The following is a 26,358-nucleotide window of genomic DNA, read 5'->3' as shown; positions in this document are numbered from 1 at the left end:
GACGCGATTTAATTGGACACGGGAGTGGCACGAGGCCTTCCAAAAATTGAAGGGGTGTCTAACATCCGCACCCCTTCTTGCTTACCCCACTAGCGACGGGACATTTACCCTGGACATGGATGCGAGCCAGGAAGGATTGGGCGCAGTTTTGTCTCAGACACAGGAGGGCGTGGAGAGAGTGATTGGTTATTATAGTCGGGCCTTAAGTAGGCCCGAGCGAAATTATTGTGTCACTCGTAAAGAGTTATTGGCTATGCTGGCTGCCATGAACCATTTCCACCCGTACCTGTACGGGCGGAAATTTTCGGTTCGAACTGACCATTCCTCCTTGCAATGGCTCCTTAGCTTCGGTTCAAGGAACCGGAGGGCCAAATTGCAAGGTGGTTGGAAAAGTTGCAGCAGTACGATTTTGATGTGACCCATAGGGCCGGGAAGGCCCATGGTAATGCAGACGCACTCTCTCGGCGTCCTTGTCTGGGGGAAAACTGTAAATTTTGTGCGAGACACGAGGAGAGGGAGCAATTGGGCGATTCTGCCCCGATTCTCGTCGTCCGGGCAACCCGGGTGAGAGGGCCAATTTTGCCACTAACCGCGGACGAGGAATTTGGAGAGTTGGCTTGGAGCACGGCCCAGCAGGAGGATCCTGTTCTGGGGCCGGTGTTCCAATGGGTCAAATTGGGGCAAAGACCAAAGGGGGAAGAGGTCACCCCCCTCGGGGCACAAACAATGGCGTATTGGGCTCAGTGGCAGACCCTGGAGTTGAAAGGCAACATCTTATATCGCAAGTGGGTGGAGGTTCCCTCTGAAAGAACTTCCTGGCTGGTGATAGTCCCTGACAAATTTAAGAACGTCATATTGCAACAGGTGCATGGTACCCGCTCCGGCGGCCATTTGGGCAGGACAAAGACAATATCTCGGGTCCGCCGGAGGTTCTATTGGGTGAATATGGGGCATGACATACAGGACTGGTGTCGGAGATGCGACGCCTGTTCTGCCAAAAAGGGACCAGCACGGAGGATGAGGGCCCCCCTTCAATTACACCAGGTGGGGGCCCCCCTTGAGCGGGTGGCTATGGATATTCTAGGACCGCTGCCCCGCACCCGCCAAGGTAATAAGTATATCCTCGTTGTAATGGACTATTTCACCAAGTGGCCGGAGGCCTACGCCCTCCCCAACCAAGATGCCGGGGTTGTGGCGCAGGCCTTCGTAGAAGGATTTGTATGTCGGCACGGGATTCCACAGGAGCTGCACACCGATCAGGGTCGAAATTTTGAAAGTCAATTGCTAAAAGATGTGTGCAGACTCCTGTCAATTCGGAAAACCAGGACCACGCCCTTGCGGCCACAATCTGACGGGATGGTGGAACGGTTCAACAGAACATTGGTACAACAACTGGCATTGTTCACCACCACCCGTCAGGATGACTGGGATGAACATCTCCCGTACCTGTTAATGGCCTACCGAACTAGCCAGCACGGGGCCACCGCATGCAGTCCAGCGTTGCTTATGTATGGGCGGGAGTTACGGGCTCCCGCCGACTTGCTATGCGGTCCCGTGCCAGACACCACGGATACACCGCCGAGGGAGGGTTACGCACGTCACCTGGAGGAAGGCATGGAGCGGGTCCATGCCTTCGCCCGCCGCCAGCTCCATCTGGCGGGGGCCAAGTTGAAGCGCAGGTACGACGACCGGAGCCAGGGGAGTCAGTATGCTCCGGGGATGAAGATTTGGTTCTTTAATCCCCGGAGGCGGAAGGGTAGGTGCCCAAAACTCACCTCCCCCTGGCAAGGCCCAGGAGTCGTCCTGTCGCAAATCTGTGACGTGGTCATTAAGATCAAAATGGGGCCACGGGCCCCCCCCCTCGGATCATCCATGCCGACCGGATAAGACCTTATGCCGGCAAGCAGGCGCCCTCATGGATCGCCTCAGCTCTAGATGCCGAGGCAGGACCCAGTACCTCTTGCGACGGGGGCTCGTAGCGTCAGAGGACTGGGGGGGGGGGGGGTAGTTTGAGATACCCGATGTGATGGGATGGCAACTCTGCCATCTCTCACAGCGGGGGCAAAGGAGCACTAGACTTATGGGGTATGGCGGTGAAAACTAGCCCGGGAGGGTTAGGATATAATGTGTAGGGACCTAGAAGATGACCTTAGGTAACGTTAAGATTAGGTAGTGACAATGATACCGGTAGTGGGGACGCAGGTAGATTAGAGTGGATGATAATGACGTGGTATGTGCTTAGTTTAAAGGGAAGACGGGGAGCACTAAGTTAGCAGGGCAACAGGTAGTTTAAATGATGCCGTGTGAGTGTTGGAGGTGTATTTAGAAGTGTATTGTGAAAAGTGTGTGAGGAACAGGTGTGATTGCACAGGTGTGCAACTGAACAGGTGTATGGAGCAGTGTTTGAGTGAGTGATGGTGATGAGTATTGTGTTGACCAAATGGTCCAGGAAGGAAGGAGGGTGCAGGTGGCACCAGGTGTGATTGCACAGGTGTGCAACAACAGGTGAATGGAGAATGTGTTACGTGGTCCCCTCGGTGAATACCTGGTCTCGGTGACCCCCGGACCGTGAGAGGAACTTCGCCAGAAAGCTGTATTATATATGCGCTTTCGCCACGCAATCCATATGAATTTCACCCAAGAGACAACTGATGTTCAAGGATATATTTCAATGGTAATGATACCATACAATTTCAATGATACAACCGCGGAGATTTTCCCCGAGCAATCAACAATACACAACCATCAACAATTCCCAATCCACAATCAATTCCCTATGATTAAGATGGCCATCTTATATATGTGTGTCCCGGTGAGTACTCACGACCCCCTTTTGGTCTCGGTCCCGCACAATGTCTCTGGGCCCCTCCTGACCAAGATGATGGTCGGCGTCGCCGCACTCGGGCGGTTGAACGAACCCCGGGTGGACGTGTTTCCACCGGGCAGGTATCGTACCAGGCACCCCGGCTACAGCCCCTCGTGGCCACGCGAAGCGGGTACGGGAAAGCAAGCCAAAAGCCCCACGCCGCTTGCCAGGCGTGTTAGGCCCCAACGGGCGACCCGTACGCGTCTTTTTAGACGGTGTCGCGAACGGCGCCAAACGCTGGGTCGGTGCACGGCCACACGACAGTTTGACGTCCACCGGGCAGGTATCCGTCCCGGTAACTCCTCTCGCCAGACAGGCTCGGGAACGCCGCTTTTCCACACGGCTCAATCAATTCCACCTTTCGTCGGAGCCGGGCGAGGAAGAAGAATCCTCGTCCTTTTTTCCTCGTGTCTTTTCCTCTTCCGTTTCCGGTCACTTCCGTTTCCGGCCACTTTTTCAGAAGGGCTCCTGACCCTCCAACCACAACAACTACACAACAACTACAACCACAACAACTTAATATACTACACACGGATAAGCAAAGACCTGAATGGTAATTCACATACATTCACCTAAATATGTAACACTCCCCCCCTTCAAGAAAGAAAGTTTGAACCCAGCGAAAACTTTCTTTGCCGGCCAATTTGGAGAAACAAACCAGATAACTCAACCCCCCCACATTATCAGTTCCCCCCGGGCACAGTTATCACTTAAAAATAAAGCAACCAACCTTTCACCACACCCCCTCCAGATTACTCCCTCTGGACTAAGCACCAGCAACGACATTGTCCCTGCCAAATCAAACTCCATCTCATGACCCTCTGACTTTGACCGTCAGTTTCTTGTGAATGAAGGTTAAGGGGTTGATCAAAGATCCAAAGTTAAGCAACTCGATAGCACTTTTTCCGGGAGGGCAAGCCGAGTATTCACTACATGGATGCCTTTAGGAACGTGGAGTTCACGGTTAGTCCGTGCAGGAAAGTTCTCTACATGGGCGCCTTGAGGAACGTGGAGTTCACGGTTAGTCCGTGCATGAAAGTTCACTACATGGACGCCTTTAGGAACGGCGTTCACGGTTACTCCGTGTAGGAATCTTGGCTCGGCGGCTCCGCCGCATTCAGTGCTTCAACTTCTCAGAACTTCCCTAATACTTAGGGTGGGACCACTTGTCCCTGTAGTCCCATGAATAGCGGTCTCCTTCTCGGCCACTACTTTGCCAATCCTTCCTTCGGGAGCGGCCGTAACTCAGGGAGCCTCCATAATAATATTGATTGCGGCCACCACCAAAACTACCGCCCAGTTGTCCTCTCCTGTAGACCTCTCGACGCCTACGAAATGCCTTCCCTACTGTTATGGTCCGACCCTCCAAATCCTTGCCATTCCAATTCTTCTCTGCCTCTCTGGCGTCTTTTGTGCTGGCAAACGTGACAAAGCCGAACCCTCTTGACTGTTGCGTTTCCCAGTCTCTTACCAACCGCACTTCCACCAGCGGCCCATATCTGTTGAAGACAGAGGTCAGAACTTCTTCCTCTGTTTTGAAGTTCAGTCCCCCTACAAATAACTTGGCACTTTTGTCGCCATCCCGAGCTGGTGTGGCGTTATTTTCCCTGCTGGGCTCTTTACCAACCCTCAGGTTACCATAAACTTGACCCCCGGCCAAATCATTCCCGATAACCACAGATACACCCTCTACAGGAAGCGTGGCTTGTAAACCGACGGTGACCGGTCCTGACACCAAATCGGACTCCAAATGGATGACATGAAGGGGAGCACTAACACCGCCCCCGATCCCCTGTAAACGAACACTATCCCCCGTTGACGTCTCCTCGGACCATGGCAAAATGCCTTCAAGCATTAAAGATTGATGTGCCCCTGTGTCCCTCAATATCCTAACCGGTTTCCGGTTAGTCGAGGCTCCATCCCGTGACACAAACCCCTCTGAAATAAATGGTTGGTAACCCTTTTGATGGCGATTTCTCACAATGGCCATTGCGTTTGGAGTCGTAGTAGTCGGACTCCGCTCTGGGTCTTCGCTTTTCATGCGGTAACAACTGGACATCAAGTGTCCAGGTTTCTTGCAAAAAGCGCAAGTAGGCCCGGAGGAAAAACTCGTGGTCTGCCTCGGGCCCCCCGAACTATAAGTTTGTCTTGGGCCCGCATCCCTCTGATTACGAACAGGTGGGGTATCATAGTTGTCCCCATAATTATCTCGAGGCCGCCGCCATGTATGGTCGTTCTCCGCACCTGCTGTTCCCCACCTCCCCTGCGGAGATCTAGGTGAGGAGTTAGGTTCGTGGACCCCTATTCGGTGGGTTAAGGCATAATCATCTGCCATGGTGGCTGCGTCCCACAACTTTGGTACTTTCTTTTCCTGCAGGTACACTTTGATGTCCTCGTGGACACACTGCTGGAATTCCTCCACCAGGATCAAGTCCCGCAATGTTTCGAAGTCTTTCCCGACTCCTTTTGACTCACACCACCGATCAAACATGTTTTCTTTCACTCTGGCAAACTCCACATGGGTCTCACTCTCCCTCTTCCTGGCATTCCTGAATTTTTGCCTGTAAGCTTCCGGAACCAACTCATACGCTTTGAGGATGTGCGTCTTCAGTACCTCATAATCTGCACATTGGTCCATTGGTAGCGCCGAATAAATTTCCTGAGCTTTCCCCACCAGCACACTTTGCACGAGTATGGTCCAGGCCTCCTCCGGCCAGTTTAATTGTCGAGCCACTTTCTCAAAGTGTGGAAAAAATTTCGCGACTTCTTTTTCACTGAACGGTGGAACCAGCCTCACATGTCTGCCCACATCCCAGGTTTTCTGGTTAGGTGTCGACCCCGTCAGCAAGGGTGGTGCCTCTCCCCGTTCTCTCATTAACTCCAGCTCCTTGAATTTGATTTCTTGCTGAAGCTCCATGTCACGTTCCTTTAATTCCCTTTCCGCTTTTCTCTCCTCTGCTTCGAGGTCCCTTGCAGCTCTCCTCTCCTCCGCTTTTCTCCCTTCTAACCTTTCCTGGAGTTCTCGTTCCACTCTCCTTTCCTCTGCTTCTGCTTTCCTTTCTTCTTCTTTTAACCTTTCCTGGAGTTCTCGTTCCACACTCCTTTCCTCTGCTTGCTTCTCTTCTCTCCTCTCTTCTGCTTTCCTTTCCTCTTCTGCTCTTTCCTTTTCTGCTTTCCTTTCTTCTTCTGCTCTTTCCTTTTCTGCTTTCCTTTCTTCTTCTTTAATCCGTTCCTGGCTCCGTAATTGCAACTCCAGTTTCCGGAGCTCAACATCTTCTGGTTCTTCTGGTAGCCACTCCCAGGCTAACTCGTCCCATGTTCCTAATCCCACCATAGATTGTATCACCGTGGCCTGCAACTCTGCCTTCCTCAAATTAGTTCGGACCTCCAAGTTAAAATGTTTGGCCAATTTCAAGAGGTCCGACTTTAGCAACGCTCGGAACTGTGCCTCACTCGGGGTTACCACAAAGTTCTGTGCCACAAACGCCATGGTGCCTATCGTTAACACCTGTTAACCTTCACCCAAGACTTTACCCCAATTTCTCAAAAAAATTTACCAATTAATAATTTTATTAATAAATTTTAATTAATAAAAAATTATTATTTTATTATGTTATACAATTTTAAATCCCGGACGAGCCCCCAATTCTGTTACGTGGTCCCCTCGGTGAATACCTGGTCTCGGTGACCCCCGGACCGTGAGAGGAACTTTGCCAGAAAGCTGTATTATATATGCGCTTTCGCCACGCAATCCATATGAATTTCACCCAAGAGACAACTGATGTTCAAGGATATATTTCAATGGTAATGATACCATACAATTTCAATGATACAACCGCGGAGATTTTCCCCGAGCAATCAACAATACACAACCATCAACAATTCCCAATCCACAATCAATTCCCTATGATTAAGATGGCCATCTTATATATGTGTGTCCCGGTGAGTACTCACGACCCCCTTTTGGTCTCGATCCCGCACAATGTCTCTGGGCCCCTCCTGACCAAGATGATGGTCGGCGTCGCCGCACTCGGGCGGTTGAACGAACCCCGGGTGGACGTGTTTCCACCGGGCAGGTATCGTACCAGGCACCCCGGCTACAGCCCCTCGTGGCCACGCGAAGCGGGTACGGGAAAGCAAGCCAAAAGCCCCACGCCGCTTGCCAGGCGTGTTAGGCCCCAACGGGCGACCCGTACGCGTCTTTTTAGACGGTGTCGCGAACGGCGCCAAACGCTGGGTCGGTGCACGGCCACACGACAGTTTGACGTCCACCGGGCAGGTATCCGTCCCGGTAACTCCTCTCGCCAGACAGGCTCGGGAACGCCGCTTTTCCACACGGCTCAATCAATTCCACCTTTCATCGGAGCCGGGCGAGGAAGAAGAATCCTCGTCCTTTTTTCCTCGTGTCTTTTCCTCTTCCGTTTCCGGTCACTTCCGTTTCCGGCCACTTTTTCAGAAGGGCTCCTGACCCTCCAACCACAACAACTACACAACAACTACAACCACAACAACTTAATATACTACACACGGATAAGCAAAGACCTGAATGGTAATTCACATACATTCACCTAAATATGTAACAAATGGTAGTATGGAATAAATGGTCTGGAGTATATGGAGTATTGGAATGGATGGTCGTGGAGTGAGTATGGTGGAAACTATGGAGTGGAGTGGATGGTGCGAAGGTGTGAATGGGGGAAGAGTGGACCCCCATCACGAATACCCGGGGCGGGTAGTGTAAGTGTTAGGTAGAGGGTACAGGTAAATTGTGGTTGGATATTGGCATCTGTGGTGCGGGTGAAAGAATGGTATTTGGATGGGTGCATTAGTGTTGTGGAAATGGCTGGGCGTGTAGCCTGTTAGTGTGTGTAGTTGGTTTGGGCACTCCACCACTGTGAGGATGTCGGCCAGGTGAGGCCGCAGGTGGGCTCTGGGAGCCGGTAGAGTTGTTGTGGATGGGGCCCGAGGATCCGGAGGACGGACCCGGGTAGCCCAGTGCCAGAGGGCACCGAGTGGGGTGACAGAGCCATGAGGGGCCTTCCCCAGTTAGATAGGTTAGGTAAGGAGCAGGTAAGCTCGGAGGCAACTACAGTGGTGGAGGTGTGCAGGTGGGTAGACCTGCTGGGAGAGCTGCACGACCCAGCCCAGAAATTGTGCAAGGGCACCGGGAGATGAATCGGGGGAGTGAGACCCCAAATTGAGAAGCACCACAGTTTGGTCAATGGGAATTGGTTTTTAGAACCCATAGTGTAAGTTGGCCAATGGATTGGCAGGGAAAGACCCCGGGTAGTGTAAAGTGTGTTAAAATCATTTAGAGGATAGTTAGGATTGAAGTCTCCTCGCACCATCTGCATCCACTCACCTGGGATGACGTACCTCCACACCATGCCAGGTTGTTTTATTATTTTTGATGCAAATGTTTGGATTGTGAGACGCATCATGACGTGGGTGTGACATTGTGCTTGTTGTTCCATCTCTCCCTCCTTATGAGGATTGATGATGAATTGGTGATGGCAAATTTTGAAGTAGAGGGAGTGAAGACGAATTTGGTATAGGGGGAAGATGTGACGGTAGCGACGGATTTGTAAATGTGTAGATTGTTGTAAATATGGGGTAAGGGCAAGGGTAGTGGAGGTGACAGGGGGGGGTGACGTACGGTAGGGACGAGCTTTCTCACTTCGCTCTCCGTACGCACTTCGCCTTGCATTGCCTTGATTGATGTGTACCCTTGTGACCTTACCCCTCGCTCATCTGTCTGTCCCCCCTTTTGTCTCCCACATGAGGACCTGTGCGCCACTGGACGCCGAGGGGAGCGTGCATGAGTCCGCCATTGTGCGCCCAGAACTCCCAGAACCAGCTGTCTGCATCGATGCACCACATTATGGACCACATGTCTGTGGCTGAGCACCACTGATGGACCCCATGGGTTGGGGCATGGCCCCTCTGCTGGAACCGGCCATGAGGGCCCGAAATCTTGCTGGCGGACCTTGGCCACAGGGCACCGATGCCCCACAGGTGAACCATACATAGTCGGCCCATGTGGGCCATAAATAAAAAGAAATGGACACGTTGGGTGCATTTTATTTTGATACAAATAGGCCGCCAGCAAAGAAGATGACATCAGGAAAATAGCAAATAGCCAGCAGAGGGAGCCGAAGAGCAAGAGACCACCTGCAGGGTTAGGGGTTGTTGTTTTTATTTTTATTCATTGAACAATGATGACTGTGCACCGATTGGTGCTTGAGGGTGTATTGGTGTGTTTTGGGAGCTTTCATGGTGCGTCGATGCAGAGCAGACTGTCTCCCCCCCAGAAAGAACAATCACAGGTCCTGGGTTAGTTTTGTAAATAAAAGCAGAGCCATTGTAAATAATGCTCCCCACCGTCAGTGTATAGTTTGAAGACCATTCCGCAATTCGGTTAGCTGTGGGTGTGAGTCTGTCAGGCAGGGTGCAATGGAGCAGCGGGACATATTTATTTATGTTTTAAAACTGTCGCACTCAGGGACAGGTTAAAAGTAGAGGGAACTACACCTACGTGTCACACTAAATTAAAGTTATAGGCCCGGGACGTGGCTAAGAGGAGGAGGGTGCAGTGTTGCGGATATGAGGATTGTATTTTTTTATTGTGTGTTTTGTTAATATTGCTTTATTCTGGACCCTCCTGCCTCCAGTGTTGTGTAAAGGTCAAAGGGCGTCCCATAATTAGTCCATAAAGCATACACGTCAGCCAATCATAGATTTCCCCCTGGTTGATAGTTATATCTTTATTATGTGTATTAGGGTAAGGCCTTGTCTCCCATTAAGATGACACTCCATTGCACCAAGTGAAATAAGACAGATTCCCTTCATTCATCATTCCCATTCCCAAAACCTCCATTTCCCCTTTCGTCATTGCCAAGCCTCGATTGCCAATTACATCCTCTCCAAAACCACCATTGAACATGTGCTCGGGTCGGGGAAGAAAGGCGTGCCCGCCCATCGTCATCAAGGGCGGAGCTAGAGGGCCGTGCCGACCAATCAGGGCCGAGGTGAGCACACCGATGGGCGTGTCCTAAAGGCCGGCGGCTTGATCGCCGGAGGCGCGATAAAAAGCGCGCGCGCAAGGTCCTGAGAGAGAAGGGAGATCATCCAGCAGCGATTCTTGTCCAAAAGAGATCATCCAGCAGCGATTCTTGTCCAAAGGAGATCATCCAGAAGATCGTCCAGGGAAGCACAAAGCCTGCTATTCGTCACCTTGCTCGCCAAAGTTGGACCAAGCAAGAGAGTTGGGCAAGAAGCAAGCACGTTGCTCAGTGGTGTGGTTGGACCAGACGAGTCCTGGCAAAGCACGCGACGTCCCCAGAGCAGCCGCAGCCACAGCAACGACAGCAGCGTGGGGCCTTGACGGCAGTTCCGGAGCAGGGCCGCGAAGGAACGGCGGCGGTCAAACGCGCCGATCGTGCTGCAGTACCGGTGGACCTTCCTCTCCCTCCAGCCATCCACCTCCCGCCAGTCCTATCATCATTCCCCGCGTGAGTCTGTCCTTGTTTGTTCTGTCCTTGGGTTAATTAAGTTTGTATAAGCTAGCGTTGCACTGTGTCTAATATCTTCTGTAAATTATTTTCTTATCTTTCCTTCTTCCTTGGTTATTTTGAGCCTGTAAATAGCAAATAAATAAGATTCGTATTTCCAACCTTTTTGTCTTCTTCTTCTTCACATTCGTGTCGCCTTAGTCTTTTCCCTATTGAATATCTATGGCGCGATCCGGCCAACGTTCGGGAATCGGGTGAGTCGGGGTAACTGTTAGGGCCTCGGGGCCTCCGCTCGGCAAAACGAACATCTTATCCGTGGTCCGTAACAATATATATACACAGACTTGGCATTTAATATGGAATATTTTTTTTGTGGGGGTGAACTTACTTTTCAAGATGACTTAGAAGCAAAAGTTCATTGGAATTATGTTGAAATTATTCTAGATTTTGTTAGTGTAACCTTTAAAAGAAACAGAAACCACATTTGACATTTCGAAGCAAATACATTGATCCTTGAAAGTGATGTAAACTGATATCGAACTCAATTCGCGGACAGTAGTATGTTAAACTTCTGTACGTTTTCCAGAAGTATCTCTTTATTTTGCACATTAGCCAAATTTTTTTTCAACAAAGACAAAAGCTAAATTATGACTGGGATTACGGACAGTAAAATTACAGTTCAGTATTTCGTGTAACCCCCACAAGCATTCAGGAGAGCTAGTACACGTCGAGGCATGCTGTTCACGAGATTTGCCAAGGTTTGGACAGGAATCGCTTGCCATGCAGTGACAATAGTCTGCTGCAATTCATGCACAAAGGTAGGCTGCTGGTCCAAGTTGTCGATTTGACGCGTTAATTCTGCCCACAAGTTCTCGATCGGATTCATATCCGGGGACATGGCAGGCCACTCCATATGCTCTACACCACGGTCAGCAAGAAAGTGTTGGATCATGCGAGCACGATGGGGCCGTGCATTGTCATCTTGGAAGACAAAGTTTCCTCGAAAGGCGTTTCAGGAGTGCCAGGAAGCACTATCTCTCCACACTCAAGATTGAACTCTCAAACCTGTCTCCTTCCTCCAAATCCTGGTTGCGTCTGGTCAAATCCGTTTCTGGTGTTTGTTCCCCCTCCATCCCCTCCCTTACCTCAAATGGCGACACAGTTGACACCGCACGTGACAAAGCCGAATGCCTCAACTCTGTGTTTGCCTCAAAATCTTGTGTCCCAAACCCATCTCTCTCTGTTCCCACCTTTCCCAGTCGAACCCAACTGCTCCTGGACTCTGTGTCCTTCTCTCCTGACAAGGTGGAGAAATTTTTATCAAACCTCGACTCTGATTCTGCAACTGGACCAGATGGCATCAGCCCTCGGGTCCTAAAATCCTGCTCTGCCGCTCTATCTCACCCTCTCTCTGTTCTTTTCACCCTCTCTTTTGCTCAAGGTCATCTGCCAGCATCTTGGAAATCAGCAAACATTACCGCTTTACACAAAAAAGGTGCAAAAACAGATCCTTGCAGCTACAGACCAATCAGCCTGCTCCCAATTATCAGCAAAGTCATGGAATCCATCATTGCTTTGGATATCAAATCCTTCCTCTTCTCCAATGGCTTGATCTCTGATCATCAATTTGGATTCAGACCAGGTCATTCTACTCTGGACATGTTGCTTCTGCTGTCTCAACAATGGATGGAGGTCCTCAATGCCAAACAGGAAATCAGAGCTGTCTCACTTGACATATCACATGCCTTCGATACGGTCTGGCACCCAGCTCTGCTCACCAAACTCACCTCCTATGGTATTCAGGGAAATCTCCACTCATGGCTTGCGGATTTCCTCTCTGGTCGTAGGCAACGTGTGGCCCTGAATGGATTTCTCTCATCTTCCCTGCCTGTTCTGGCTGGAGTTCCCCAAGGTAGTGTTCTGGGCCCTGTGCTATTTCTGGTCTTCATCAATGATCTCTCCGACTCTCTTGAAAATCCTCTCTATCTCTTTGCTGACGACTCTACTCTGTCGCTCCATTTCTCATCCCTCAGATCGGCAGTCTGCAGCCTCCTCACTCTCTGCAGACCTGGACAAAATCACAGACTGGTCAAACAAGTGGAACATGTCTTTCAATCCTGACAAATCTCACACTCTTACAATGTCTCTCCGAAAGGACCGACTGGACAACCCTCCCATCTACTTTCTCAACCATCCTCTCCAAGAAGTTCTGTCGCTCAAGCTTTTGGGTCTCACTATCTGCCATGATCTTTCTTGGGAAAACCACATTTCCAAGCTGGCCTCCAAAGGCAGTCGCCGACTGGGCATCCTCCGTCGTGCGAAGTCCTTCCTTGGCACACCTGAGCTCCTCACCACATACAAGGCTTTCATCCGCAGCTCAATGGAATACTGTTCCTCCCTCTGGGCTGGTGCTCCTGCCTCACACCTTGCTCGGCTTCACGCTGTTGAGGCCAAAGCTTTCAGAATCATTGGAATCTCCTGCGATGTAGTCAACTCCGAGGGCCTTTCACTCACTCACCGCAGGCAGGTTGGTGGTCTTTCTGTCTTCTACCGACTCCTCTCCGGCCTTGCTCCCCCAGCTCTGTCTGTGCTCTGTCCCCCCAATATTCCTTCAGGTCGCACAAGATCTGCCTGCAACCCTCTTATGGTTAAACTGCCAAAGTCTAGGCTCTCTGCTCACCTTCACTCTTTCATTCCCCTTTTCTCCCGCCTCTGGAACAAACTCCCCCACTCCCTTCAATCCCACTCCTCCCTCCAGGTCTTTAAAACAGCTGTTCACCACCATCTCTTATCTTCCCCCATCGAAAACCTTGATCTTTTCTACCCCCGGTAATTCACCCCAGAGTCCTTGCAGTGTTCATATGTTTTATTCCTCTCCCACCTCCCCCCAAGTCCTCCCGATGTCCCTGCTCTCAAATATTGTGTTTGTGTCCTTCCCCCTCTCTCCCCATCTTGTCTGCCGCTCCCCTTGTTTTTTGTGTTTTGTGTGTCGGTTTGTCTTTTTGTGTGATTAATGTTAGCTCTTTCACGAGCCTCGATCTTGTATACAAAAAAAAAAAAAAGGCTGCACGAGCAAATGGAAGCAATGTTTCTTCCAGAATGACCCTGTACTTGAACTGGTTCAGGTTTCCATTCAGAACAACCAGGTCAGTTTTGCCCCCTGCATGAAAAGCAGCCCAAACGGTCACCCCACCACCTCCAGCTTGGACTCTTGGCACTATACAATCTTCGTTGTGGGCTTCATGCACTTGTCTTCGCACTCGGACGCGGCCATTTTGACGATAGACCAGAAATCTAGACTCGTCACGGAAGGTCACGTGATTCCAGTGTCCTGGCTGCCATTGACGGTGCTCTCTGGCCCACTGCAATCGGCGCTGGCTGTGTTGTCTGGTCAGACATGGCTTTCTCAAGGGACGCCTGGCACGATAGCCTACTTGAACCAGTCGTTGGTTGACTAGCCTTCTGGATACAGGCACATTTGTCAGTTGCTGCCACTCAGCCCTAAGCCGATTAGCTGACTTGGTACGGCCATTGCAGACTAACCGGTGCAGCTGGCGATCATCTCTCCTTGTGGTTCTGCGTGGACGTCCTGGCCTCGGTATTGGAGTAGGGACACCCCTTTGAGCATTTCGTTTCAGGATCTTTTTCAGCTGACCTTGAGTGATGCCATACTGCCGAGCAATAGCACGCTGTTTCATGCCAGAATTTCGTAAAGCCACCACTCCATGACAAACAGCATTGTCAAGTTGACAGACCATCTCCAGAGGAAGCGGCAATAACTTTTGTAGACGTGCAGCAGTTGTTTTCCACTAATACAGAACGCAACAACCCTTATATGCCCGTTTGTGAAGCCAATCGTCAAATGTACCTGTCCTTACATTTTGTCACGCCACCTGTGATATAATCCTGTTATTGACTTCTTGCTGCGAAAGACAATCAGTGACATGGTTCTTTCAACAAAGACATCACCGAAGGGTAAAAGAAACTCACCAGATTGATATACTGAGTTCAGAAATTAAACCCGTCAAGAAAAAAAAAAATATTCCATATTAAATGCCAAGTCTGTATATATATATTTATATATATATTTATATATTCATATATTTATATATATATATATATATATATATATATGTATGTATGTATGTATGTATGTATGTATGTATGTATGTATATATATATATATAGTAATACCCCGGCCTACGTCATTAATTGGTTCCATAAATAATATATATACAGTGCGTATCGAAAAAAAGGTAATCCGAATTCAAGGGGTTAATATGCAACGGTTATTTAGTTTGACAATTTACATGTGGTTTACAAATTGTGAGATCCTCAGCTTTCCATTGATGCCTTTCATGCATCATTGCTGTCACACATGACCGAGTACATGTTCATTGAAAATGACAAGTTTAAATAGCATTTTTGCAAGTTTGGCTAATCGGTGCAAGACAGTTTTAAATGGACGCATTACTTGTCGACTGCCAAGTTGATTATGTAAAATTGTTAAGCTGGTCTGTTAATCGTCGGTTGCGGCATCCTTTGTTTAAGATGGGTATTTAAGATGGGCCTACAGTGTATGGGTTTAGAGACAGTCTGAGTCATTGAAAAGATGGTTCAACTTACGACTGAACAGCGGACCTTCGTGGTTACAGCCTTTCACCAAACTGGAAGTTTGCAGCGAACTCGTGATGCGTTCAGGGAACATTTCCCAGAACGGGAGCCTCCAGCAGCCAAAACCATCTGGGTGAATGTTAGGAAATACCAAGAGCATGGCACTAGCCTCAACCGCAACAAGGAGAATTCTGGTAGGAGGCACACTGGGCGATCGGAAAATGAACATTGCAGCAGTAAGGCAGCAAGTTTTGGAGCATCCTAGGGATACCAGTGCAAGACGAAATGGGACGGGATTGCCTTCGGCAATATTCAACCGAATCACAAGACTGGACCTCCACCAACATCCATATCGGATTCACATCCGGCATCAACTTACACCAGGGGATTTTGCCAGGAGGCTGGTGCTTGCCAGATGGTTGATAGCACGTTGTGAAGCAGATGTCAATTTCCTGCGGTATCTCGTTATCGGTGACAAAGCTGCTTTGGCCATGGACGGCAAGGTCAATACCCATAATGTTCTTGAATATGCACCGACAGGACAACCCCCGGAATTTAATTTTGACACCAACATAAATCGACAAAAGTTGACTGGTTGGGACTTTGTGGAAGTGGTCAGGTGATCGGACCATTTTTCTTTCAAAGGAATGTCAATGGTAACAGGTATCTGCAGTTGATCAATGATGAAGTTTTACCGCAGCTGGGGGAGAACTTTGAGCGACAGGTTCGTGGTGTCTTCAGATATCTCTGGTGGGCCCAAGACGGTGCCCCAGCACATCGTCTTATCGCTGTCCGAGATCGACTGAGGGAACTCTTTGGAGACCGAGTCATCACCCTCAACCATGCAGTGGAATGGCCGCCAAGATCAACTGACCTCACACCATGTGATTATTTCCTTTGGGGACATTTAAAGAACAAGGTGTTCATAACTCCTCCCCGTGATCTTGACGAATTGCAGGGCCGTATTCGACATGAAGTGGATGCTTTGCGCAATGACCCGGCTATGGTGAAACGAACAGTTCAGGGCATGCTCTGCCGCTGTGAGCTTTGTGTTGAAAGGGGAGGTGGACATGTTGAAGGTGTGGGTGCATAAAGGCCAATCATTCCTGAGAAAAGTTCACATCTTTTTTATATACTTTGTTTACTTGTTTGTTTGATTTGTTTGTTTGATAAATGTTAGCTCTTTCACGAGCCTCGACTCTGTATACAAAAAATAAAAAATAAAAATCTGACGTTCATTTTGCACCAATTATCCTGACTTGCATCGATTAGCCAAACTTGTAAAAATGCGATTTGAACTTGTCATTTTCAATGAAAATGTACTCGGTCACGTGTGACAGCTATGATGCATGGAAGGTATCAATGGAAAGCTGAGGATCTCCTCTTAATTAGTAAACCACATGTAAATTGTCAAATTAAATAACCTTTGCATATTAACCCCTTGAATTCGGATTACCTTTTTTTTGATACGCACTGTATATACACACACACACATATATTGTTGCGGGTCTCTTTGCCGGCCTTCTCCCCTTACCAAGGGGGGGATTAGTCCCCTTGTCTTTGACTGGCCTGGCGGGACCCGGGACCTATGACGTCCTTCCCGGACAGCGCGAAATAGGGTATTAGGACTAGAGTTCACTATTACCTAATTACTCGCGCTGCCCTGAAACGAGGAAATAATCCCTGCACGAACCACAAGTGTTGAGACGCCGAGCGGTGCGTACACGCGATCCGTGCCGTTTAGATGGTGACCCCGGTTCTGGCGATCTTATTCGTGCCACGCTTAGTCAATGGATAAATCACAAAAGCGGTCAAATTGGAAAAAGGAATAACAGGTTTTATTTACACTATTCACAATAGTTCAGAGAAAAAGAGGACACAGTGCAGCCTTAAAAAAGTCTTAACTTAATACCCAGGACAAACGGGCCCGTCACACACACTCACACGGGGCTTGCAGCTGCAGGGTGATGGTCCGCGTCCAAGGATGGCTCTCGTGCAGCTCCCTCCGGTCTCCGGCTCGTCCCGTGCATATGGTAAGTAGAGAAGGCAGGAGCTCTCCGCGTGTCGTTTGGCGCACAAGGGTTAATACGGAGCGAACGGTAGGGTGTGGGCTCTGGCGGTTAATCACTGGCAGGTATTACCGCGTTTACTCGCGTGGCTGAAATAGGTGCTATTCGCCACCGGCGCGTCTGGCTGCAGGCGTGTACTCAACGCCTCTTCTTCCTCTCCTCTGGCGCGTACGTTATACTGTGCGAGTTACAGTACAATGCCTCCAAACGCTTATCGCACAAAGTTCTCTTCACACAAGTCCTTTCACCAAGCCGTGTGCACGCGAGTCCTGACCAAGTCCTGTCTCTCCTCTGCGAGTCCTCTTCAAGGGCTCTGTGCAGTGACTTTTATAGGCATGCCCCACGAACCTTCTAGAACTCACCAGACGCGTCTCTCCACGCCCTCATGCTATGCCGTTAGAGCCCTGGTTGGCTGGTGGCTCTTACCGTCCTCGCCTCTGATGCTCCGCCTTGACGCCGCCCCCACCCCGACCCTGCGCTCCTCCTTCTCAGGCCTACCTCGTGTTACTCGACTAGTGAGCGAGGAAAGGGCAGCAAATGCTGCGGGCAGCCAAAGCGTAACAACTGAGCGGGTCAGCCAAAGTGTAACAAACCGAGTGGGTCAGCCAAATGGGGCGTGGGATCAATTATGCCCATTGAGGTGGAAGTTAGGAGTGGAGGAATGGTTGATCAGAGTAGTGATGGCAATGTACAAAAGAGCGCGCACAGCTGTAAGGATGAAGGACGGGAACAGTGGTGAGTTTGAGGTGAAGGTGGGAGTGCATCAGGGGTCGGTACTAAGTCCACTACTATTTGTAGCTGTGATGGAGGTGCTGGCTCAGAACGTAAAGGAGGGTTTACCGTGGGAGTTGTTGTATGCAGATGATCTGGTGTTGATTGCAGAAAGTATGGATGGACTGAAGGAAAAGATGAACAAGTGGAAGGAATGTATGGAGACAAAAGGTCTGAAGGTGAATATCGGAAAGACGAAGGTGATGGCAAGTGGTAAAGCATGTGGTGAGGTGGAAAGAACTGGGAAGTGGCCGTGTGCTGTGTGCAGGAAGGGTGTCGGAGTGAACTCCATTCAATGTACAATGTGTGCTGAGTGGGTTCATCAAAAATGTAGTGGTCTGAGAGGGTCATTTACCAGTGTGGCAGCTACATTCAAATGTAAGGTGTGCACAGAGGGAGCTGCAGATGGAGGAAATGTTGAGTTGGATCTTGGAGACGGCGTGAAGCTGGAAGGTGTGAAAACATTTTGCTACCTCGGAGACATGCTGAATGGAGAAGGTGGATCAGACTCGGCAACGGTTGCTCGAGTGAGATGTGCATGGAAGAAGTTTCGGGAACTGTGTGGCGTGCTGATGAGGAGGAGAGTGTCGCTGAAGCTGAAGGGAAAGGTGTATGCTGCATGTGTGAGAAGTGTTATTATTTATGGGAGCGAGACATGGGTAATGAACGTAGAGCAGCAACTAAGGCTGGAAAGGGTGGAAATGCGAATGGTTCGATGGATGTGCGGAGTATCGTTGAGAGAGAGGAAGACAAATGATGAATTGCGAAAGATGATGGGAATATTGCCTGTGATTGATGCTGTGAAGAGGAACAGGTTGAGATGGTTTGGTCATGTATTGAGGAAGGATGAAAGTGACTGGTTGAGAAGAGTGATGGAAGTTAATGTAGAAGGAAGTAGAGGACGGGGAAGACCGAGAAAGACTTGGCTAAAGATGGTGGAAGAAGAAATGCGGGCAAGGGGGTTAACAAGGAGAGATGCAGAAAATAGGGCAAAATGGAGAAGATTGTCATGGGGACCGCAAGGCTAACCCCCGCTCTAGCAGGGAAAATGGCCTTAAAATGCATGTTGTTGTAAAATGCATGTTGAGGTGGAATTGGAGGGTGGACGCAAAATGAGCGGGACCTAAACTCATGCCTTTACACAACGCAGATATTACTAGGGGAAATGGCCTATACTTACACATACTATGACATAACTAATACTACAGGTGGCCTACGTGTTGCTCGTGGAACTAACTATGGGGGGCAACCCTTTAACCTTTAATGATCAATATGTGCAATTCTCAAAACCGTAGCAATATATATATATATTGTCAAGTCTGCGGCCGATGAAAACCAGCTTTGGACGGATAGCTGTTCGGTCTTTACTCCGAGGCTAGCAAGCCGAAAATTGGCGGTACGTTTTGGCGCACGGGGGACGGGGTCAAAGTGCTTACCTGCACGGACGAAAGCCACGGGGGTTTATCCGAAACCCAACACCATGCAAACAAGACATGACAAATGAAATGCAACAATAAGAATGGTTTAATAAAAATTAATCATGGAATGAAAATGAAAGGTGAGGTAAATCTAATATCCTAATTGGGGTACCTCCACATGCAGACTCAAAAACAGACAGGGGGAATGATTAAAGAAAATAAAATAATGTTTTAAGCCCGCTGGTACTCCAGCACAGGAGAGAAGACGACTGAAAGGGACCCAAGGGGCATGCTGTACTTTTTTCTCCTTTCTCCAAAGTGCACACGCTCCAAGACCCAGCCGAACAAACAATGGCTAGCGTGTCCCGTTCAAGCCCACGAGCCAAATCGCATCAGCACGAACAAAGGAAAATGGCGCCCTTCTGCGTGCCAAGAGACCAAGAGAGAGATTCTTCCTCCTCCGTTGTCCAAGTCTCTCGATGACGTCAGTCCAGCCAATCATGCACTTCGTGGGCGGGGCCCCACGACCCTCTTGACCGCCCATCGATTCTCCTGGGCAGGGCCTTTTTCCTTAGTCGGTTGGTGGGGTGGGGTTAATTGTCCATTGCGATTCCTTGGAGGTGGGGTTTATTTGTAGATCGTAATGTTCGGATCCTGTCGGCTGTGGTTGGGCAGGGTTTAGCCCGATCAGGAATGTTCTAATGCTAACAGACAAGACACCCAGTTTAACATCTACCAGATAATACTAGCAGACAAGACACTCAGTTTAACATCTACCATTTAATGCTAGTAGACAAAACACCCAGTTTAACATCCACCAGCTAATGCTATTAGACAAGACACCCAGTTTAACATCCACCAGCTAATACTAGCAGACAAGACACCCAGTTTAACATCTACCATTTAATGCTAGCAGACAAAACACCCAGTTTAACATCCAGCAGCTAATACTAGCAGACAAGACACCCAGTTTAACATCCACCATTTAATGCTAGCAGACAAGACACCCAGTTTAACATCCACCATTTAATACTAGCAGACAAGACACACAGTTTAACATCCACCAGCTCATGCTAGCAGACAAGACACCCAGTTTATCATCCACCATTTAATGCTAGCAGACAAGACACCCAGTTTAACATCCACCAGCTCATGCTAGCAGACAAGACACCCAGTTTAACATCCACCAGCTAATGCTAGCAGACAAGACATCCAGTTTAACATCCACCAGCTAATGCTAGCAGACAAGACACCCAGTTTAACATCCACCAGCTAATGCTAGCAGACAAGACATCCAGTTTAACATCCACCAGCTAATGCTAGCAGACAAGACACCCAGTTTAACATCTACCATTTAATGCTAGCAGACAAGACACCCAGTTTAACATCCACCAGCTCATGCTAGCAGACAAGACACCCAGTTTAACATCCACCAGCTAATGCTAGCTGACAAGACATCCAGTTTAACATCCACCAGCTAATGCTAGCAGACAAGACACCCAGTTTAACATCCACCAGCTAATGCTAGTAGACAAAACACCCAGTTTAACATCCACCAGCTAATGCTAGCAGACAAGACACCCAGTTTATCATCCACCAGCTAATGCTAGCAGACAAAACACCGAGTTTAACATCCACCAGCTAATACTAGCAGACAAGACACCCAGTTTAACATCCACCAGCTAATACTAGCAGACAAAACACCCAGTTTAACATCCACCAGCTAATAATAGCAGACAAGACACCCAGTTTAACATCCACCAGCTAATGCTAGTAGACAAAACACCCAGTTTAACATCCACCAGCTTATAATAGCAGACAAGACACCCAGTTTAACATCCACCAGCTCATGCTAGCAGACAAGACACCCAGTTTAACATCTACCATCTAATGCCAGCAGACGGGACGCTCAATTACATGGCCATCTAAGGGACACCACACTTGTTGACGTGGTAAAGCACAAGGGCACAACTTTACAGATGGGTTGGGATTTGAACCCAGTCTAGACACCTGAGAGTCGAGTGTGCGTACCTGTGGGCTATCTTGCCAGTCCATATTAAACAATGTGGATTGGAAGGAATGAGATGCGGAGAATAATCATGATCTGCAGGTGTTGACCTTACCTGGGTTTTGTAGTAGGCCTCTGCCTCTTCGGTGTTCTTTTCGCTGATGGCATTGTACTCTTCACGGATGGCACACAAGATGTTGGCCATATTCACCGAGCGGTTGTCCACCTCGATTGAACTCGAATCGACACTGGTTGACTTGATTCCAAGCTTGGCCAATTCCTGTTGAAGGAAATTAATGTGAAACTGAATAAATTAATCGATAATTACATTTGGTAAATGAAGTCTAACACGTGGAAGGATTGCAGGAAGTTGATTGTAATGTGAGGAGGAATTCTGTGCACCATGAGAATAAAGTGAAATGTACTGTAAGTGAGGGTTTTCCATGTGCTGGATACATTTCCATTTGAGAACAGATTCGTATCTGGTTCTATTATTAGTATTAAATTATCCCTCAAAATGTCTTGTGTTCATTTGTGTTCCTTACTTCTTCCTGTGTTTGCTTCAGGTACGCGATCTCCTCGGTAAGCATGTGGTACTTGTTTTCGAGGTCCATTTTGATTTCCATGGCAGATTCATGGTCCTGAGGGATAAGGTGAAGTTTCAAAGTCAAGTTCTTAAATAGTTCACAGTTTCTATATTACACACCTTTGGTATTCCATGTTTTACCCTCCTGGTGGTTTCCATTGGGGTTTGTTGTTTTACTTTTTTTTTCCAACAGTGAAACTGTTATTTTTGTTTTATTTCAGGTGTGATGAATTCATCAAGAAACTTCTGTTGACTTTAAATATTACTTCGACAATGCAATGAATTTGTATCCAATGAAGGAATCGGGAATTTCATGAGCTCAACCCCCACATTCGGCTTGTACTATTAAATGGAGTCCTCAGGTGGTTTGTAAACAGAATATTTTGTGAAATGAAGTTTAAAAGTTCGTGATAACATGAGCCATGACTGCAGGTTCAGCTCGCACTGTGAAACGGGCGTACCTGGCGCATGCTGACAATGTCAGATTCAAGCTGGCATTTCACTCCGATTTCAAAGTCATACCTGCGGCACAAAGATGAGTTTGTTTCAATTGGTGTTAAAAGATAATGTTTGGAATGAAGCAGAATATCAATCAATTTCTGGTTATGTCTTTTGGACACTGCAACCCAATTCTTTGGGAAATGTTCACTATAACAGATCAAACATGAATGTCACCGAAACTCCAATAGCGCCACCTCTGGTGGTAGCCGGGATGACAAATAATTTTCCTTTATCTTGTGATATGTTGTGATCAATGAACTTTCTTTCACAAATGACAAAAATTATACAGTTTATTTTCAATATCCACTGTAGCACATTGCCCGCAGAATGTGGCCCGAGATGGGTACGATCGCCCGGAGGGCGGTGGTGCCCACGCGTGGTGGGTAATTGCGGAGAAGGTACGTGTGCCACAGCTACCCTCGCTCACGTGACATGGTTTGATAATCCTGACTCGCGATGGATGACGACTTCCAATGTCATGAATAAATAGAAATAGTCCTTTTCTTTGACATCTGCATGGAATGATGTGATTAATTATTGCAGTTTTTACTCGATACAATCTGGAGGAACTCAATCACAGACAAATGATTTTAAATCGACGACTGCAATGACAAGAGGATTATTTAATTTCAAGATCACTGCTTAAAAAAGGTAATATTTGTACCGGTTATCTGAAAATACAATCCCGTATTATGGTGCGTCGTGTGTGTTAAATAACCAGGAGGTCATCGCTTGTCGAAATGGTGTGCAAAAGCCAGTCATTGATCGAGTTTAAATAAATCTTGGTCTGTTTGTGATGCAGTTTTTACTTGATGGGAGATGAACCAGGAAATCCTTACTTTGCCTTCAATTCTCCAGCCATGGTCCGAACATTGTCGAGCTCGATTTCAAAGCGGACGTTTTGGACTGTGAGTTGATCCAAAGTGGTCCGAAGTTCCAGGAAACGGGCGCTTGCATCCACCGGGGCCTCGGTTTCGATGGAGATGGTCTGGCTCCCGGTGAGAGTCTGCAGCTGTGCCTCCAACATGGCATTCTCCTGTGTCAGGCTTTGCACCTTCTCCATATACACCATAAAGCTGTGACACACACACACACACACACACACACACACACACACACACACACACACACACACACTTCATTATGGTTCCACACAATCCTTGTGGACATCATCACAAAGAGAAATCCATACAAGTATATAAATAATGAAAAGGGTAAGTAACGTAGACTCACCGTTGATTGAGAGCACGTAGAATCTGCTGCTCACCATCTCGTGTGAGCATGGGCGGTAAGGATTGTATGCCCATGCTGCCGGATATGGCGCGCATGCCTCCCACGGCCACACTGCGGCCTACCTGGAAGGATGGATTGCTGGAAAACCCCATGCTGGATGCAAAGCCACCACCGCCAAGAGTCAAAGGCTGCACATTACCTCCACCCATTCCAAAACCACCGGTCATATTCGAACCCATGCTCGTCCCCCCTGAACACATTCCTCCCACAGCCATAGACGACCTTCCACCAATCGAGGCGCCACTACTACTGAGAGCATCTTTCCGTGATAACTGTGACATCGAAATGCTTTTTACAACAGGTGTTGAGGTTGCTGAAATGCGAGATGAGGACTCCGACAATTTCGACCCAGAGCATGCTGACATGCTACCTGACGACTTTTGAGAAAATGAACTTGATCCGGTACTCATGTTCTCAGCTGTTAACGACACACACGCTGAAAGGCAAAGAGATGTTGCGTGATAGTGAATACTCAGGTGTGTGCACGATATAGGAGCTCGTTTATATATCAATCCTCATCTCACATTTCACCACACCTTTGTGCTGTCACCTGGAGGGAAATATCAAAGAAAGCTGCGAGAATGAACGCCCACCTTATGATATTTTAAAGTCTTCTCATCACACATTGCCACCTCCAGCAAAGACACCTGTTTGTACCTGCAAGGACTGGACATGCTCCGGCAAAGCTAAGATTGCACTAGTTTTTGAAGGTCCACAGGTATTATTTGCACTTTTTAGTGGAGATAATGCTTTCATTTAACATTGTAAACTCACTGCTTGTATCCAGTTGATGCAAGATCATGATATATATACACACACACACACGCACACACACACACACACACACACACACACACACACACACACACAGTCACGTGAAAAGTAAGTACACCCCATGTAAAGTTTTGACTTTTTCAACATATTTCAACATACAGCTATTTTGTATACTGAATCGAGGCTCGTGAACTATTTGATCTTCATTTCAACAATATTGACAGATAAAGGTGATATAATATAACAAATATCATGAAACATTTACATTTTGTAGTCCATTGTATAATTTAAATACACATAAATGCAAATTTCGCATGTGGAAAAAGTAAGTACAGTCATAGTAAGTACAGTAATATATATACAGTCATACCCCGTTTTACGCCATTTCGACCTACGTCAAATCCGACTTTACGCCACTCTTCTAGAGTAAATTTCAGTTCAGCGAATGTCATTATGTGCGACTTTACGTCACTCCTACGGACGTGAAAAAAAAAAATTTCCTTAAAAATATATTTAAAATAAATAAAATGGTACATAAATTAACAATAAAAGAAGCTAAAAAACAATTTAAAATACAATAAAAAGCACATTAAAAATATATTAAAATGTACGTACAGTATACTGTACGTACGCGCAGCTGCTGGTTCTCATTCAAAACAGAGGCGACGTACAGTATTCCTTTACTGTGTCTGTGTTAGCCATGGGTCCTAAGAAGGATAATGCTAGTGTTTCCAAGCGTAATGTGGTTACGATGGAAGATAAGTTAAATCTGATTAAAAGGTATGAAAAAGGTGAAAAAGTGTCGGTGATAGCACCTAGACCTTATCGCGAATCGGAACCGCAATGCGTCATGGGATCGGAAAGGGGCAATAGTGCTGCCGGTGGTCGCTGTCACTTTGACAGACTGCTTGTTTACATTGACACACTACGTGATCCCTTACCACTTTAAACTACTTTTAGGACTTTTTTACTGTGACAAATTAACTGTGAACTGTGATCAGCTCATGAGCCAGTATTTGCAAGCCAAGGACACCGTCGCAAAACTGAAAGCCTCCATTGCAGTATGTAACAAGAAAGAAGCTTACTGTTTCGGAAATAGAAAACTGTGATGAACTTGTGAAACTTTATACAGGTTTACCTGGTTATGACCTGTTTAAGTGGTTATTAGCAGAAGTATCCCCTCACGCGCAGAACCTTCATTATTATAAGGGGAAATTATCAATGGAAGACAAGACCTGGCAAATAAACAATACTACAAAACTCGGAGTTAAGCGATCTCAATCTTTAGAGGATCAACTACTCATGACACTCATGAAGCTTCGGCTTAATCTTCGCGACGAGGACCTCCCATTTCGCTTTGGATTAGGACAAAGCACCGTCTCCCAAGTTTTGTTCGCAAGTGTACAGCCAATATGTCAAGACCTACTCTCAAGTGCCTTGTTGGTATTACACCTAGCGGAACAATTTCATACATTTCCAAACCTTCAGGAGGAAACACGTCGGACGAAAAAATTGTAAAGATGACGAACATTGTAGACAAGTTCCAGCCCGGCGATATTTGTATGGCCGATCGAGGTTTCAACATTCAGGAACTGTTCTTGCATAAGCAGGTTGTTTCTCTTCTCCAATGGGAACCCCCCTTTCCCTCAAATATTTCCTTAAATCGCTGGATTTTAATGCCAAAAAACGCTGAATTTCTTTCACATTAGCCATCTTCCTTTCCATAAACACAGCGTCGATCGTAGACAGACGCTTCCTCTTCTGGGTTCGTGTTTACCTTTGCCCCCTTTTCGATCCCATCATGCTTTGCGGTGGAGCGCCCTCTGTTGATATTTACCGATTCGCAATAAGGTCTATGCCTTAGGGCTGCCACGGTCGACGGTATCGACCATCATTCATGATGGGGAACGTATTCTCGCATACGTCACTGAAAAAGCGCCGCCGGAT

General features: G+C 47.8%; 1 protein-coding gene across 2 annotated transcripts in view; it reads right to left on the bottom strand.

Annotated features, from left to right (window-relative positions):
* Window positions 1–24,182, bottom strand: part of LOC137433772 (thread biopolymer filament subunit gamma-like) — a 46,103-nt gene extending 21,921 nt beyond the window's left edge. The window contains exons 1-5 of one of the 2 annotated variants that reach the window (XM_068126071.2): window positions 23,578–24,182; window positions 23,184–23,420; window positions 22,305–22,365; window positions 21,803–21,898; window positions 21,373–21,537 (exon numbers count right to left, since the gene is read on the bottom strand). In XM_068126071.2, coding sequence (XP_067982172.2) covers window positions 21,373–21,537; window positions 21,803–21,898; window positions 22,305–22,365; window positions 23,184–23,420; window positions 23,578–24,047 — 1,029 coding nt within the window. In that variant the 5' untranslated portion in view covers window positions 24,048–24,182. The remainder of the gene's footprint in view (window positions 1–21,372; window positions 21,538–21,802; window positions 21,899–22,304; window positions 22,366–23,183; window positions 23,421–23,577) is intronic. The other variant, XM_068126073.2, reaches the window with a different exon arrangement.
* Window positions 24,183–26,358: the final 2,176 nt, after the last annotated feature.

Source organism: Myxine glutinosa, chromosome 10, assembly GCF_964187855.1.
Source record: "Myxine glutinosa chromosome 10, kmMyxGlut1.1, whole genome shotgun sequence".
Taxonomy (NCBI): Eukaryota; Metazoa; Chordata; class Myxini; order Myxiniformes; family Myxinidae; genus Myxine; species Myxine glutinosa.
Note: the sequence above shows the minus strand (reverse complement) of the source record. Positions and strands in the feature narration are given on the sequence as shown.